General features: G+C 35.3%; 1 protein-coding gene across 2 annotated transcripts; it reads right to left on the bottom strand.

The window, feature by feature from the left end:
• Nucleotides 1-3,322: 3,322 nt before the first annotated feature.
• Nucleotides 3,323-8,889, bottom strand: LOC135843938 (uncharacterized protein K02A2.6-like). Of its 2 annotated transcripts, XR_010558415.1 has the most exons (3): nt 8,512-8,885; nt 8,115-8,375; nt 3,323-3,395 (listed from the first exon to the last, which is right to left on the bottom strand). XR_010558415.1 is itself a non-coding variant. In XM_065362006.1 (2 exons), exon 2 carries the CDS (start codon nt 7,806-7,808, stop codon nt 3,753-3,755), a length of 4,056 nt encoding a protein of 1,351 aa, XP_065218078.1. In that variant the 5' UTR covers nt 7,809-8,375; nt 8,512-8,889; the 3' UTR covers nt 3,469-3,752. The 2 variants fall into 2 exon arrangements, 1 of the variants encoding a protein (XP_065218078.1); XM_065362006.1 differs by lacking the exon at nt 3,323-3,395 and having other exon boundaries at nt 3,469-8,375; nt 8,512-8,889.
• Between the last annotated feature and the right edge of the window lie 5,783 nt (nt 8,890-14,672).

Raw genomic sequence — 14,672 nt, 5'->3', positions numbered from 1 at the left:
AGGAATTTTCAAAAAGTCGCTGGAGGCTCCAAAACGACTTGAAATTCACCTGCAGTACTTCGTAGCGTATTGAAATTAGTTTGTAGAATAAATTTCAGCTTTACAAATCCAATTTGATGGAATTTTGTGGGAATTTCGAGCTTCAAAAATCTGCTGGAGGCTCCAGAACTGCTCAAAACGGGTTGAAACCGTTTCCAATCGATTTGGCATGTCGAAAATAGGGCATATCCCAAATTTCAGCTTTCTTGGTCAATTTGGTAAAACTTTGATTTTTCCCTCGTTTTTGGCCTAAATTCGTTTTTCAAAAATTCACGAAAAATCGAAGAACGCACTTTAGCACTTGAAATTTTGACAGGTGATAAATTTGTGAATAATCTTTCGATCTACCTTTGTAAGGTTTGAAAAATTTCGTCAAAATGGCCGCCATTTTGTAAGTAAGTTCAACTTTTTTTGGGCAATTTTGCTTCAAAATGTTCCTCAGGATGCCCCCTTTTAAAAAAAAAGTTGTCTCGGAGGATCGGCCGGGGGGGGTGTGGGGGTTGTAATTACTTCTATTGTCATATGCCGGACTATTATCCTTATTCAGCAGTTGTTTCTTGAAAAATCTATTCTGAAATTTGGAAATTTCGTTCTAGAAATTTTGTTTTTAGATCATTTTGCTTTTTTTATAAAATTGCTTTGAACAGCTAATTTTTGATCTTTTACGAAAATAAACGTGTATTTTGGAAAATAAATTCTGTTTTTTCTTGGTAATTTGAATTCCACATTTTTGGAATACTTATTTTTCAAAATTTTATTTTGAGCAATTGGGTTTTGAAAATTTTGTTTTTGAAATTTAGATTTTTAGAAATGGTTTTCAATAATTTTGGAAATTTCAATTTTTCTCCAGTAAGTACTTCAGTTGGTTTTTTGGTGAATAAATTTCCATAGAAATTTGTAAATCTTGTTTCAAAAATTTTGGTTTTTGGAATTTTGATTTTTTTGAAATTATTTTGAACCGTTTTCATTTTTAGGGATTTATTTTCGAACTGCAGATTTTTAAAAAGTGGTTTGAACAGCTTCTTTATTATACTTAATTAATTTTGGATTTTGTACGCAATTTTTTCTTCAGTTTCTTTTCTTGAAAAATCTATTCTTTGAAATTTGGAAATTTCGTTCTGGAAATTTTGTTTTAGCATCATTTGTTTTTGGAATTTATATTTTTAGGAAATTTTTTTGAACAGCTTGTTTCAAATTTGGAAATTTTCCTCCCCCCTCTCTTCAAGAATAAATGTGTGCTGTAGAAATCTCATTTTTGATGCTTTTTTTTTTTGGTAATTTTACATTTTTCTCTTGGAATGCTGATTTTTCAACGTTATATTTCGAGGAATTCAATTGTGGAATTTGGAATTTGTTCTTGGAAGTTTAGTTTTCAAAAATTGTTTTGAACAGCTTTCATATTTTGAAAATTTTAATTTTTCCATCGAAGCTCTTTATAAATGAAACAACTTTAAATTATTATCAAATATAAATTTCGCAAATTTAATAAAAAAAAAAAAGAAAAAAAAAAGGTAAGTAACTTAATTTGCAACAAAAATTTAATTTTTGGGATTTCGTTTTTTTTTTATCATTCTTTTTGATCTTTTTTTTCATTTTAAGGACCTATGCTTTTTAATTATCGGTTTTGAGAATTTTTTTCTCTTAATTAAGTTGCAATTTCCATTTTTGGATTATGATTTTGCTTTTTTCCTCTCTTGGATCCAAAATGTAATAATTTTCTTTTTTTTCTAATCCAGATTGGAGTTTCAGTTTTTTAATTTGTATTATTTTTTTATTACCAAATACTGGGAATTGTTTTTAATTATCAGACATTTTTTTCTTTTAATGAAAATGTTTTTCAAATTTTCAAATATAATTTTTTAATTTTTGTTTTGTTTTTTCCTCACTTGGATTTGAAAATCATTATTTTTCTGATTTTGAAAATTTTTTGTTTCCCAATTGGAATTTATATTTTTTCAATTTTGGTTTTATTTTTATTTTTCGTGAAATTTTGAAAATTGTTCTCAGTCGATTGTTTCTTATTCTAATTGAGTCGAAAAATTCGTTTTTAGATTTCGGTATATCATTCTTTTCCCAATTTTTCCATTTTGTGTGTTCTAATTAGGTTAAAAAGTTTCGTTTTTCTATTATTCAGATCTCAGAATTTTTTTTCAATTGTGAAATTTTCAAAACTAAAGCTAAACGTGTTGTTTTTTTTCAATTGAATTTAATCGATTTTCGTTTTTGGAATTTTGAATTTTTTTTCTCAATCAAGTTTGAAAATTTTGAACATACAATTCCGTTTTTTTTTTGGATTTTTTTTTTTAAACAACGTTTATTTTTTTTAGTGGATTAAAAATTTTGTTACTTGTTTTTTTTTTTAATTGAATTTGCTTGATATTTGGTTTTGGAATTTTGATTTTTTTTTCAATCAAGTTGAAAATTTAGTTTTTTGAAATTGATAATTTTATTTTATTTTTTGGAATGTTTTAAATCAGAAACTTCTGATCATGAATTAAAATTTAGGGTTTTTAGCGATTTTTTTCCTGATTTAGTCAAGTTTTAAAAAAATATAATAAAGTTTCAGAAATTCCATTCACCTTTCCTTTAATTTAGAGAATTCAGTTGCTGAATTCTGACTTTTAGAGATTGTTTTAATCAATTTTGGAAATTTTTTTCTAAAATGTGAAACAAATTTTGCCATTAAAATGACCAAAAAAAAAAAAATCAGAAATAATCATAATAGGTAAGAAATTGAGGGCTTTAATTTCTCTGAACTCCATTTTAATATGTAGCTGTATGCCAGAATCTTTGCATGTCGAGTTAATTTAGAGTTGGAGGTTGATAAGGAAGGATATGTGGTACATTATTGAAAATACTGATTTGATTGGCGTATATTATGAGTTTTGAGGTGAGATGTAGATTATCCGAGATGTATTATTCTTGCGTTTGTTGTAAATAAATATGCAGTATGAAATTTGGATCAATAAAATTATGTTATTATTGGAGTATTATAAAATATGTACAATAAACAATATTCGCGTCCGCAACAATTCTTGCAAATTCTGATTCAAAATTCGTAGTTTGTCCCCTGGTCATTTTTGAATATTGATACATTACGTTTTTCTGCTATCAATGCGTTCGTTTAGGTCCTATAAAAAATAATTTTTAGCCAACATCAGCTCACAGATACGGCTGGTTGGCACCAGACGATCTACAAATGAGGAGATGGGCAATAACTCAATCAAAAATCCTTTTCTATCGGTGCAATGTTTTTGTACGACTTAGGTTTTTTCGCAAAAGTTAGTTTACCTCGTGCAACGGTTCACGTTTTGCTCGGTCAATGTCTGGCAGTGACAGGTCATCGTAAGGGAAGTCTAGAGGAGGAAGAATTAGGTATTAAATAATATAGAATTCCATTTATTGTTCAAGCCTGCATATAAAAAAAGAAGAAAAAAAGAAGAAAAGTGTAGTATCTTTACGCATAAAATAACGAATGGATACTTTTAATTATTTATTATAAAAACTATAAACGTATTTACATAGTTCCAATTACTCGAACATAACTTATGATAATATTCTCCACGAATATTTCATCATCTCCTTCGCTCAGTGTTGCCTAGGCACACACTATAAAAGTCGTCGATATAACACTCCTCACACGAAGATTAAATCTAGGGATTTAAAAAAACTAAAATAGAAAAAAAAATACACGAAAACGATTATCTAAGAACTTAGAGATTTAATCGATTGGGGATTTTTCGATCACGAGCCAATCTTCGAATGGTTGGCTCTGGAGAACGAGTTGTTACAGGTGTTGATCTGGATTCCTGCTCAGGAATACACGAGGTATCGGCGTTGGCTGTTTGAGCAGAACCGAGAGAACTTGAATCCGGAACAACGGGTGATTTAGCGACCTCTGGAATTGAAGATACAGCAGGAGTCGCTGAATTACTGCCTGGCCGCATCTGATCGACATGACGACGAGTTACTCGTTGATCAGACAACTGCACAGTATAGGTAAGGGGTCCGTCTTTATGGACAACAGTAGCTGCTTCCCACGGCGAATTCCGAGCTGAATAATCGCGTACAGCAACTTTCTCGTTTATATCGTACGAGCGATCCATAAAGGCGACGTCGTGTCTATTGCGCTCCACAGTTCGTTTAAGATCTGGTCGGAATACAGATAGCATCAAACGTAATTCTCTTCCCAACATCAGTTTCGCCGGAGACTGCCCAGTGGTAACATTTGGGGCTCGCCGGTAGGCAAAGAGAAACTTATTTAGACGATCTTGAATTCCGTGAGACGATTCACCTTTTTTCAACGCACGTAGACTCTGCTTTAAGGTAAAAACATAGCGCTCCGCTTGGCCATTCGATGATGGGTGGAAGGGTGGGCTAGTTTTATGACGGATATCGTACATTGAGAGAAACTGTTGAAATTCTTTGCTGGTGAACGCAGTGCCATTATCGGAAACAATAGTCTTTGGAATACCATACGATGAAAATAATCGTTGTAAAAATTCGATGACCGAAGCAGACGAAGTATTGGGAACAATTTGAACTTCTAACCACTTGCTATGAGCATCAACGACTAACAGGAACAGCTTATCTTGAAAAGGACCGGCGAAATCTAAATGTAATCGCTCCCACGGAGAGGCAGGATATTCCCAGTAGTGCGTTTTAGATTTTACTTGCTCTGGCCGGAACGATAAACAAGCTTTACAATCACGAACCATCGATTCGATATCTGCGTCGATATTTCGCCAATACACCGTAGCTCGCGCCAATTTCTTCATTTTACTGACGCCAAAGTGGCCTTGATGTAATTCAGCAAGCACAGCTGATTGAAACTTCTTTGGGATAACGACTCGAATTCCCTTCATAATGATATTACCGTGTAACGAATAATCATCTGCAACTTCACCAGTACGAAGTTTTTCCAGTAACGGGAGTAATTCAGGGTCTTTCAAAGTCTCAGCTGCTAATTTCTGCTCGGTAATCGGAGTTTCCAAGATGATTAGCTGATTGATACGGGTAGAACTATTATCAAACATTTCAGCAGCTTCGTGAATATTTCGAGGAAAGCGTGAAAGAAAATCAGCGTTACCATTTTCTTCGGATCTTCTGTAACGAATATCGAAATCGAACATTTGAAGAAAAATAGCGTAATGTAAACGACGCGTTGCTGATAACACTGGAAGTTTTTTCTTCTTCGAAAAAATATGGACAAGTGGGAGATGATCCGTTACGAGTGTGAAATGTCTACCATAGAGATAATAGAAAAACTTCTCCACTCCCCACTTGATCGCCAGCGCTTCCTTATCCAACGTAGCATAATTCTTTTCGGTATCAGAAAGAATACGAGAGGCAAATGCGATAGGACGTTCTTCCTTGCCAACGAGGTGCGATAAAACTGCGCCGATTCCTACGCTGCTTGCATCTACGGCTAAAATCAACGGTAGTTTGGGAGAATAATGCACCAAAATTCTCGGAGACGTGATCGCTTCTTTGACGGCAATAAACGAACGTTCGCACTGAGGAGACCAATCGATAGGATCTTTGCCACTTTTGCCTTTCGTTGTCTCATATAACGGATGAGCTAAAGTTGCCAACTGGTTACAAAATTTGCCGTAGAAATTCACCAAGCCCATAAACGATTTCACTTCGGTTACATTCGTAGGACAAGGAGCTTCTTGAACTGCTGTAACTTTCTCTGGCGTTTTCGTAATACCGTCCTTGTTGACGATGTAGCCCAAAAACTTTACTTCAGGCTGGAAAAATTTACATTTACGTAAATTCAAACGAATATGGTTTTCTTGACAAACGCGAAATACCATCTCTAAACGTCTGAGATGTTCTTTTCGATCTTTTCCGCCTACAAAGATGTCATCGGCTCGTTTCGCAATAGGTAAACCAGCGAAGACTTCGTCCATAAAATTCTGGAACTCAGCAGGTGCGGGTGCGGCGCCAAATTCTAATCGAGTGGGACGAAATAACCCCTTCGGTGTGTTTAATACCATAAGCCAAGATGACGCTTCGTCTACCAACATATGACGAAATGCGGAATCGATATCGAGAGTAGTAAATTCTTCACCTTCGACGTTACTGAAGATTTCCTCGTAACCTGGGAACGGATGTTGAGTGATATAGATCTGGTCATTAATTGTACCACTATAATCACCACATAAACGAACATCACCGTTGGATTTCAACACAGGTACAATTGGTGAAGCCCAGTCAGAATAATCGACCTTGATCCAAAGACCTTCTTCAACTAAACGATCGATTTCGTTCAAAACTGCCTGTTGCAACGCGAGTGGTACCACACGAGAACGTTGAAATACTGGTTTGGCGCCTTCTTTCAGATGCAAAGATACCACCTTCTTAACCGGACCAATTTTACCTTCGAAAACTTGGCTGTACTTCTTCACTAACGTATCGAGTTCAGGTACTTTCAATTCACGTATTTCACGAATTGGTAAAACATTCGCATCGCAAGAAACAGGTAGGCTACCAATTTTCAGCGGAAATATCCAGTCTCGACCAATCACTGATGAATATGAATTCGCGACGACGAATAAATCGAGCTGCTCACAATTATCTCGATACTGCGCTGTTACATTAATCGTACCCAGTGGATTGATAATTTTTCCACTATAATCTTCTAATCGAATCTCGGTAGGTTTCAATTTAACGTTGAACTGCTTCGCGACTGATTCGGTGATAACAGTTTTTGTAGCACCAGTATCGTACTCGAATTTTACATCAATATCGTTGACACGAACACAGACGAATATCGGCGGTTCTGATGAATTATCCGACGCACGTACCATATCGATAGGGAAAATAGTTCGTTCAGATGATACTTCTCGAATAGATTTCATTTTCTTCGCCTTATTCTTATCGGACTTTTTCTTCTTCTGACAAACTTCGATGACATGTTGCTCACTCTGGCAAAAATTACACTTCAAGTTTTTCTCTTTACAATCAGGTGAGCGATGGCCGGATTTAGCGCATTTGAAACAGATCGGAGTTTGGTCAGATTTCTTCACCTCTGGTGTAGATTTCGGTTTCGGCGGTGGTTTTCCTTTTTTCAGCTTCTTGAGTGGCTCAGGAACGTGATTACTGACACTCGGAGTACCGTTAAAGCTGCTTGTAATAGCCGCAGAATTTATTGCCGATGTCTCCATACTGACCGCAATTTCGACTGCCCTTTCGAACGTTAAATCTTTTTCTGTGAAGAGTCTATTTAACATATCCTTCGAACGTAGACCACCAACGAACATATCGCGTAACATGATAGAGAGCATGGTATCTGGATAGTTACAGGGTAGCACTAATCTACATAATTCGGCAACGTATTGATTGATCGGTTCGGATTCGGCTTGCTTAGGGTTAACGAATGTGTGTCTGGCGGGTATTTCCATCTGTTTAGGGCACAAATGCGTAACTAATATCTCCGTCAATTGTTTAAACGTCTTCTTTTCGACAGGCGTAGGGACACACAAGTGTTTAAGCAACCGGTATAACTTGGGCTGAAGCATTGAAATGAAAACAGATACCTTATCATCATCGCCGATCTTCTGAGCGATAAAGTATTGCTCCAGTCTTTCCACATAATCACTGAATGTTTCAACGGATTCGTCGAATTTCGCTAATTGCACTGACGGCGGATGCTCCCTCTCAGATTTCGTATTTAAATTCTTCGCCAAAGCCGAGATATTCTTACTTTGATCCTGGATTGACTGCAATAACGAAGTAATCTGCGCGGCATCTAACGTGGTCATGGCTGCGATGATGAATATAGTTGATTCACTCGTGAAAATCACTTGCGCACATTAAATAAAAGTTTTAAGTTACCGACTGCGCCATTTGTAGTATCTTTACGCATAAAATAACGAATGGATACTTTTAATTATTTATTATAAAAACTATAAACGTATTTACATAGTTCCAATTACTCGAACATAACTTATGATAATATTCTCCACGAATATTTCATCATCTCCTTCGCTCAGTGTTGCCTAGGCACACACTATAAAAGTCGTCGATATAACAAAAAGCAATTTAATATGTAAGTTGTTATTATTTACCAGCTTCAATTTCTTTCATTCTTTGGTCAAATTTTTGCTTAAATAATTTATCTTCGAGTTTTTTTTCAAACTGTTGGCGTTCATCTTCGAATTTTTTTTCAAACTGTTGGCGTTCTTCTCTCATTTTTTTCAATTCTGCTTCAATAGTTTTGATCTCAGCCTGCAAAGGACCCAGTGCCACCTTTAGCATTTTTTGTTCTCTGGCTTGCAAATATTTTTCAAGTCGTTTAACTTTTTCGGTTTTGTTGGTCACATGGTGAACTGTAAATATGATAAGTTTTAAACGCTGCACGTGGAAATAAAATATGAATGTTTTTCAAGTCTATATAGGGAGAGCAGAAGAGCCCATAAATTAATTTTTATTCTCATTGAATAGGTATATGTAATGTTTGCTTACCAAAACCGAACACTAAAAGCAAAAGTAATGTAATATTTTGACGTAGCATTGTACGAGTACCTATAGTTGAATCAAAAGTTTTAAGAATCAGTTTTTGACTGTTGAAAAGTACGAAGATGAAGATTTATTTACATCTAAATCAGCCAGGCTCAATTCTTATAAATCTGATAAGTACTTCTACTTATTTAATTATTATTCACTCTTACTTATTGAAATAGTTTGCTATCACAACATCAAATTTGAATGCTCTAGTTATGCAATGATAAAAAAAGACAGATACGTGATAAATGAGAGCAGTTATCATCGCTTGGTGGTAATGATGATAAAAGTGTTCAATTTGTTCTATGTATTAGAGGGTATACGAATTTAATTCCATTCGTTTCATTGTGATTAAGAAAAAAAAAAAAAAAAAAAAATTATAAAAGTGTTCAATTTGTTAGGTTGGAATTTAGAATTTGATTTTATTAATTTCATTTTGATTAAGTAAAAAAAAAAAAAAAACATAACAGTTGGTAAAATTGCTTGATAATAATGAAAACTAGCTGCAAAGTGTGCGTAGCTAGCTGCCTTTTCTACAGCTATAACCATTAATACATCTAGGTAGTGCAGAAGTGAATCAACCATGTCACAGTGATGAGAATTTTTGAAACTCTCACTGCTTCAAAATAATAATTGTTTTTCAGTGTTTTCATATTTTCCAAATTACAATAGGTATTTCAGAATAATTTATAAGCTTGTATTGCTTCTAAATTAAGAAATTTCTAGTTGTTTTTCATAGTTTGCATTGTTTTAAAATTTACAAAATTTCAAATCAATTTCCCAAATTCTCCATCGCTACAATTTCATAAAGTTTTCAATAAATTTTCAGAATTTTACATTGCTGCTGAGTTAGGAAATTTACAATCAATTTTTAGAATTTACATTGCCTCTAAATAGTCAAATTTTGAATAATTTTTCAGAATTCTTATTGTCTTTAAATTAAAAAATTTCAAATTCAATTTTCAAGTTCATATTGTCCACAAATTGTAAAAACGTTTACTAAATTTTTGGAATTCACATTGCCTCCAATTTTTCAGAATTCTCATCATCTTCATAAATATTACAATACTTATTTCATATAATTTTCAAGTTCACATTATCTGCAACTTACAGAACTTTTAATCAATTTTTGGAATTCTCAGCGTCTCTAAATACAAATTTTCATATTATTTTTTTTAGAATTTCCATTGTCTTCAAATTTATAAATTTTCAAACCAATTTTCATAACTTGCCTTTATTCTAAATTAAGTATTAAATCTTATAAAATATGTTAAGAATTCGCATTGCCTCTAAATTACACGAAAAAAATATGGGTAATTTTTACAAAAATTTTTAACTAAATACTGGTATTTAGCACAATTAAGTACCAGATCCCATTCAATAATTTTTACTGTAATCATATAGTAAAAATTATCATTTTAATGAATTTTGCTATAGGTACCAATAGTAAAAATCATTTTGTTTTAATAATTTTTACTAAATCATGATAGGCTAATAAAAATTACATAAGGTAAAGTGGGGTAATTCCGATATGGGGTAATTCCGATATGGGGTAATTCCGATATGGGGTAATTCCGATATGGGGTAATTCCGATAGCAAGCCCTAGCTCTGTTGCAAAACCCATTTTGGCACAAATGACGAAGAAAGTAAGTAGTTTTAGTGCTAACCTACACCCATTAATGATCAGATGGTTCATCTGCTCTGTTTTGTCAAGTCTGTGCAGTGTTCAAAATCTGAATGCCCAAATCCTTTGCCACAAAAAACAGTGCACTTTTGAAACTCGTTTTTATCATTCAAAACTTGTTGAAAAATTCTGTTTAGAAGCTAATATTTGATGAATACATGTTAAAGTGTCAGTACCTCTTTTGATTTTGCTTTTATAATTATTTGTTTGGTGGCATTGAATTATTAAACATGTTGATCAGTTTTCATGCCACGGGGTAATTCCGATAGCCCCAGCAAAGTTGTCCTGCAATGTTTTTTTCTCTGTTTTGATGTATTATAGTTTTAGGGGGCTGAAATTATCAAAGAAAATCCTCAAAACGGGGCATTTTTCTCTAGTTGGTCTAGTTTTCAAAAATTATGCCTCAAAAATGCATATTTGTAAAAAAATTTCAATTTTTGTTCTAATGATTCAATCTTACATGAAATAAAAACCTAAATATGCAATAAATGGTATATTTCAACATTACTGGCTCGGAATTACCCTGGGAGAATTACTTTCCTTATAAAACTCATTATCGGAATTACCCCATTTTTAGGGTAATTCTGATAACTCAACCTTCCAAAATGTTTTTTCAATTATATGTATGAAGCCTTCACACAAATCACTCTTCAATACAGTCAATGTGTAGCTGAAGGATGTAGGAATAAAGTTGTTACATCATTTTTGCCCCAAAATGTACAGGAAATCCAAAAAATGAGAAATTGCTAAAATTTTGAATTTTGCCATCGGAATTACCCCATTTTACCTTAAACCAATTGTACAAAAAATTTAATTACTCATTTTGAAGTAATTTTTACAGGGCTTCAAACCCGTACCCGTACCCGTACCCGTACCCGTACCCGTACCCGTACCCGTGCCCGTACCCGAAAAATGAAATGAGGAATACCCAAACCCGTACCTGTACCCGATAAAGACTATTTTGATCCCAAATACCCGATAGATCGGGTACAGTTCGGGTATTTCAGTAAAATACCCGAACCCATACCCGACCCAGTACCCGAACTTAATAAAATTTTAATACCCGTACCCGATACCCGTACCCGATACCCGTACCCGATACCCGTACCCGATACCCGTACCCGAAAACGTTTGGGTTTGAAGCCCTGAATTTTTATATTATAAGTAAAAAATAGAAAATTATTCATGTCAAGGTAATTCTTACTATACTTATGGCTATAGGTAGTAAAAAAAATAAAGAAATAAAATTTCAATTAGCAAATGATTTCATATTTCATAACTCAATTTCAGCATTATTTTTGCCCCATTATCATGTATACATACACATAGGTAACTCCAAAGCATTTACCTATCCAATTTTCCTACGAAAAATCCGTCACCTACCTACTTACCTCATGGGGATTCGAACCTGGGTCCCTAAACTTTTCCTATTCCTACCTACATGCCCTAACCACTCAGCCAGTAATTCACTACGAGGGTTAGGGCATTAAAATAATATATTTGTTTAGTAAACGCCCCACCAAACCACTCCCACTTGGAATTTACAGCTAACAGACCGGGGGTGTAACAGGGTACAATGAAACACAGCTGGTGATGGAATAGACTGGGGGTATAGCAGGGTACAATGAGCGGCAGGTGTTCTACAAGTCCCCTTTTCCCTTTTTTAGGATTTAATGCATTAAAATAATGAACTAAAATTGCAATTACTCAGCAATTACCCATCCGAATTGAATGAAAATTAATCTATTCCCTCCGCCTTAATGATTCTCAAATGGTGTCCAATAGGTACAAAAAACGGTTGGATAGCTTAAGAGAACATTCATGTATAATGAAATTTCAATTTCTCAAAGCGAAACCAATAGTGTGCTACGCACACTAATAATGATAAATGTGTCCAGCTTGTTTGATTGTTAGTTCTTGCATTTTTTGGGCACAAAAACTTTTTGTCTCCAATCGAGCTGAAAATTGGGCGAGGTGATTTTTTGGGATGGCGAATTCATCTCCGGCGTCAGATTTTCACCAGAGTGCACCATTCCCTCGGAAACGGCCTTTTTTGAGCTCAAAAATGACCCGAAAAAAGTTGTGGAATTTTGAATTTTTTATAACGGATGCTGACTAATCCAAGGTGGCTTTTTTGGGGGGGGGGGCAATGATTCGATCATAGTATTGCTACTTGATGATGTGTTCCAGATTTGACAGCGTTCAACTTTGGCAGGAACACTCAATTCATTCGCTGTTCTCAGGAAACTGTATCTAGATTTTAGTCTGCTCTCTGGTAATTTGTTGTAGCCATGCATGGGGTGTACCAAACACGGTTGTGTATTGCTTTAGTTTTTTCTGCTCTGGAAGCCACCTCCCTACGCAACTTCTGGTGGTGCAATCCCTGAGAGACAATGCAGATCTGTGAGTGGAGTTGGTCTGAGGCATCCTGTCACCCAATGGCAGGCTTCATTCAGAGGCACATCTACTTTTTTAGCATGTGCTGATCATCCCCATGCTGGGCAAGCATATTCTGCAACTGAGTAACACGGCGCTACTGCTGATGTGCGCAGGACCTGTGGTTTAGCTCCTCATCTGCTACCTACCAGCATTCGGATCAGATTTGTTCTAGCAGTCACTTTCATTTTGGTTTTTTCGCAGTGTTGCTGGTAGTTGAGTGATCTATCCAGTGTCATTCCTAGATATTTGGGATGGTCATTGTGATTCAGTGCAGTGTTTCTCCATTAGATGTTGAGCTGTCTCTGGGCCTCACAGTTTCACAAGTGGAACAAACAGGTTTCCGTCTTGGATGGATTTGGCCTGAGGTGGTTGGCTTTATAGTATTCGTCGAGTTCTTTTATTGCCTGATTCAGTGTGTCTTCCACCTCTACAAATGTGTCACACTGTGCTGTGAGCGCCAAGTCCTCTGCATAAAGGAAGTGACATGCAGGTCCTCCAATTGGTTGGTCATTGGTGTAGATTTTAAAAAGTATGGGTGACAGGACACTTCCCTGCAGCAAGCCATTCTTTTGCCTTCTCCAAGTACCAGAGTTCAACGGGTACCCGGATAACCGAGTTTCCGGGTTCAACCCAGAAAGCAACCCGGTTACCCAGGTATGGAACCGGGTAGTGAAAAACAATGAAAAATGCGACGTTGCCAAATCAAAGTGATGAAAAAAGTTCATCTTTATATAGCAATCCTAGCGATATAAAGATGAACTGCTCAAAATTACGTCATTTTCTAAGAATTTTTCTACCCGGATAAGGAACCGGGTAGACCCGGATAATTTTCGGATCCGGGTAATACCCGCCGATCCGGGTACTCGTTGAACTCTGCCAAGTACTGTTCTTTCCATCTAAAGTCACATAAAACCTCCGCTCTTTAAGCAGTGTCATGATGATTTCTGTAAATTTGTAGTCCCTGGTCAGTTCATAAATCTTATACCAAAGTAACTGATGACACACTGTGTCAAACACTGCAGTGATGTCCAGAAACACAGCGCTAGTGACCTTACGCTGTTCAAAACCATCCTCAATGTGCTGTGTAAAACTCAGGACCTGACCAGTACAAGATTTCCCAGGTCTGAAACTTACCTGCTGACTGATTAGGTTTTTGTCAATATGCTCAGCTACTCAATTTAGGACCACTTGCTCAAATATCTTCCCATACAACAATGACCATGCTAATTTTGATGTGAATGTCGACCCATCCACATCCATCACTTTTGGATGCCACATGTCGATGTGAATTTCGACCCTGTGTCCAGCTAATTGTCGATTTGTCAATGTAATTGTCAGCTGATGTTGATCTGCATTTGTGTCAACAATTGACTCGACACAGGGTTGAAATTCACATCGACACGGGGCATCCAAAAGTGACGGGTGTGGTTGGATCGACATTTACATCGAAATTTATGTCAACCTCCTGCTTTGTAAAATTATAAAATTTGAGTTGAAAAATTAAAATTTTTTTCCAAAAATTATTTACTCTGATGTGGCTATTGCTCATGCTGAAAACAGCATCAATGCAAAGTCCTCTTCCGAAGAAGTATAGACAAAAAGTCTGTACAATCAAATAGTTGAACAGAAATTCCATATATCAAAGATGGTGCAATACTTTATCTAAGAGTACTAAACTAATCCGTTTCTCATGTCAACATGTCAATGTTAATGTTGATGTGAAATTCGACATCAACAAATGCATCCACAATATCAACATCATATCATCTACAACTTGAAACTGTGGAAAATGAATATTTTCATCAATGCCCTAAAAAATTTGTTTTCCTCATTGAACAAGATCATATTTTTGAATGTTTACTACTTTTAAACACTAAAACTGAAATTTTAATTCTGAAAAATTGGTCTACATAGTTGTAGATGTAAATTTCGAGCATCAAATTTTACATCTACATGTCGAGATGGCATGTTGAGGTATCAGAAATAATGAGAAAATGT

This window comes from Planococcus citri, chromosome 4 (assembly GCF_950023065.1).
Source record: "Planococcus citri chromosome 4, ihPlaCitr1.1, whole genome shotgun sequence".
Taxonomy (NCBI): Eukaryota; Metazoa; Arthropoda; class Insecta; order Hemiptera; family Pseudococcidae; genus Planococcus; species Planococcus citri.
This window is presented reverse-complemented; position numbering and strand designations above follow the sequence as displayed.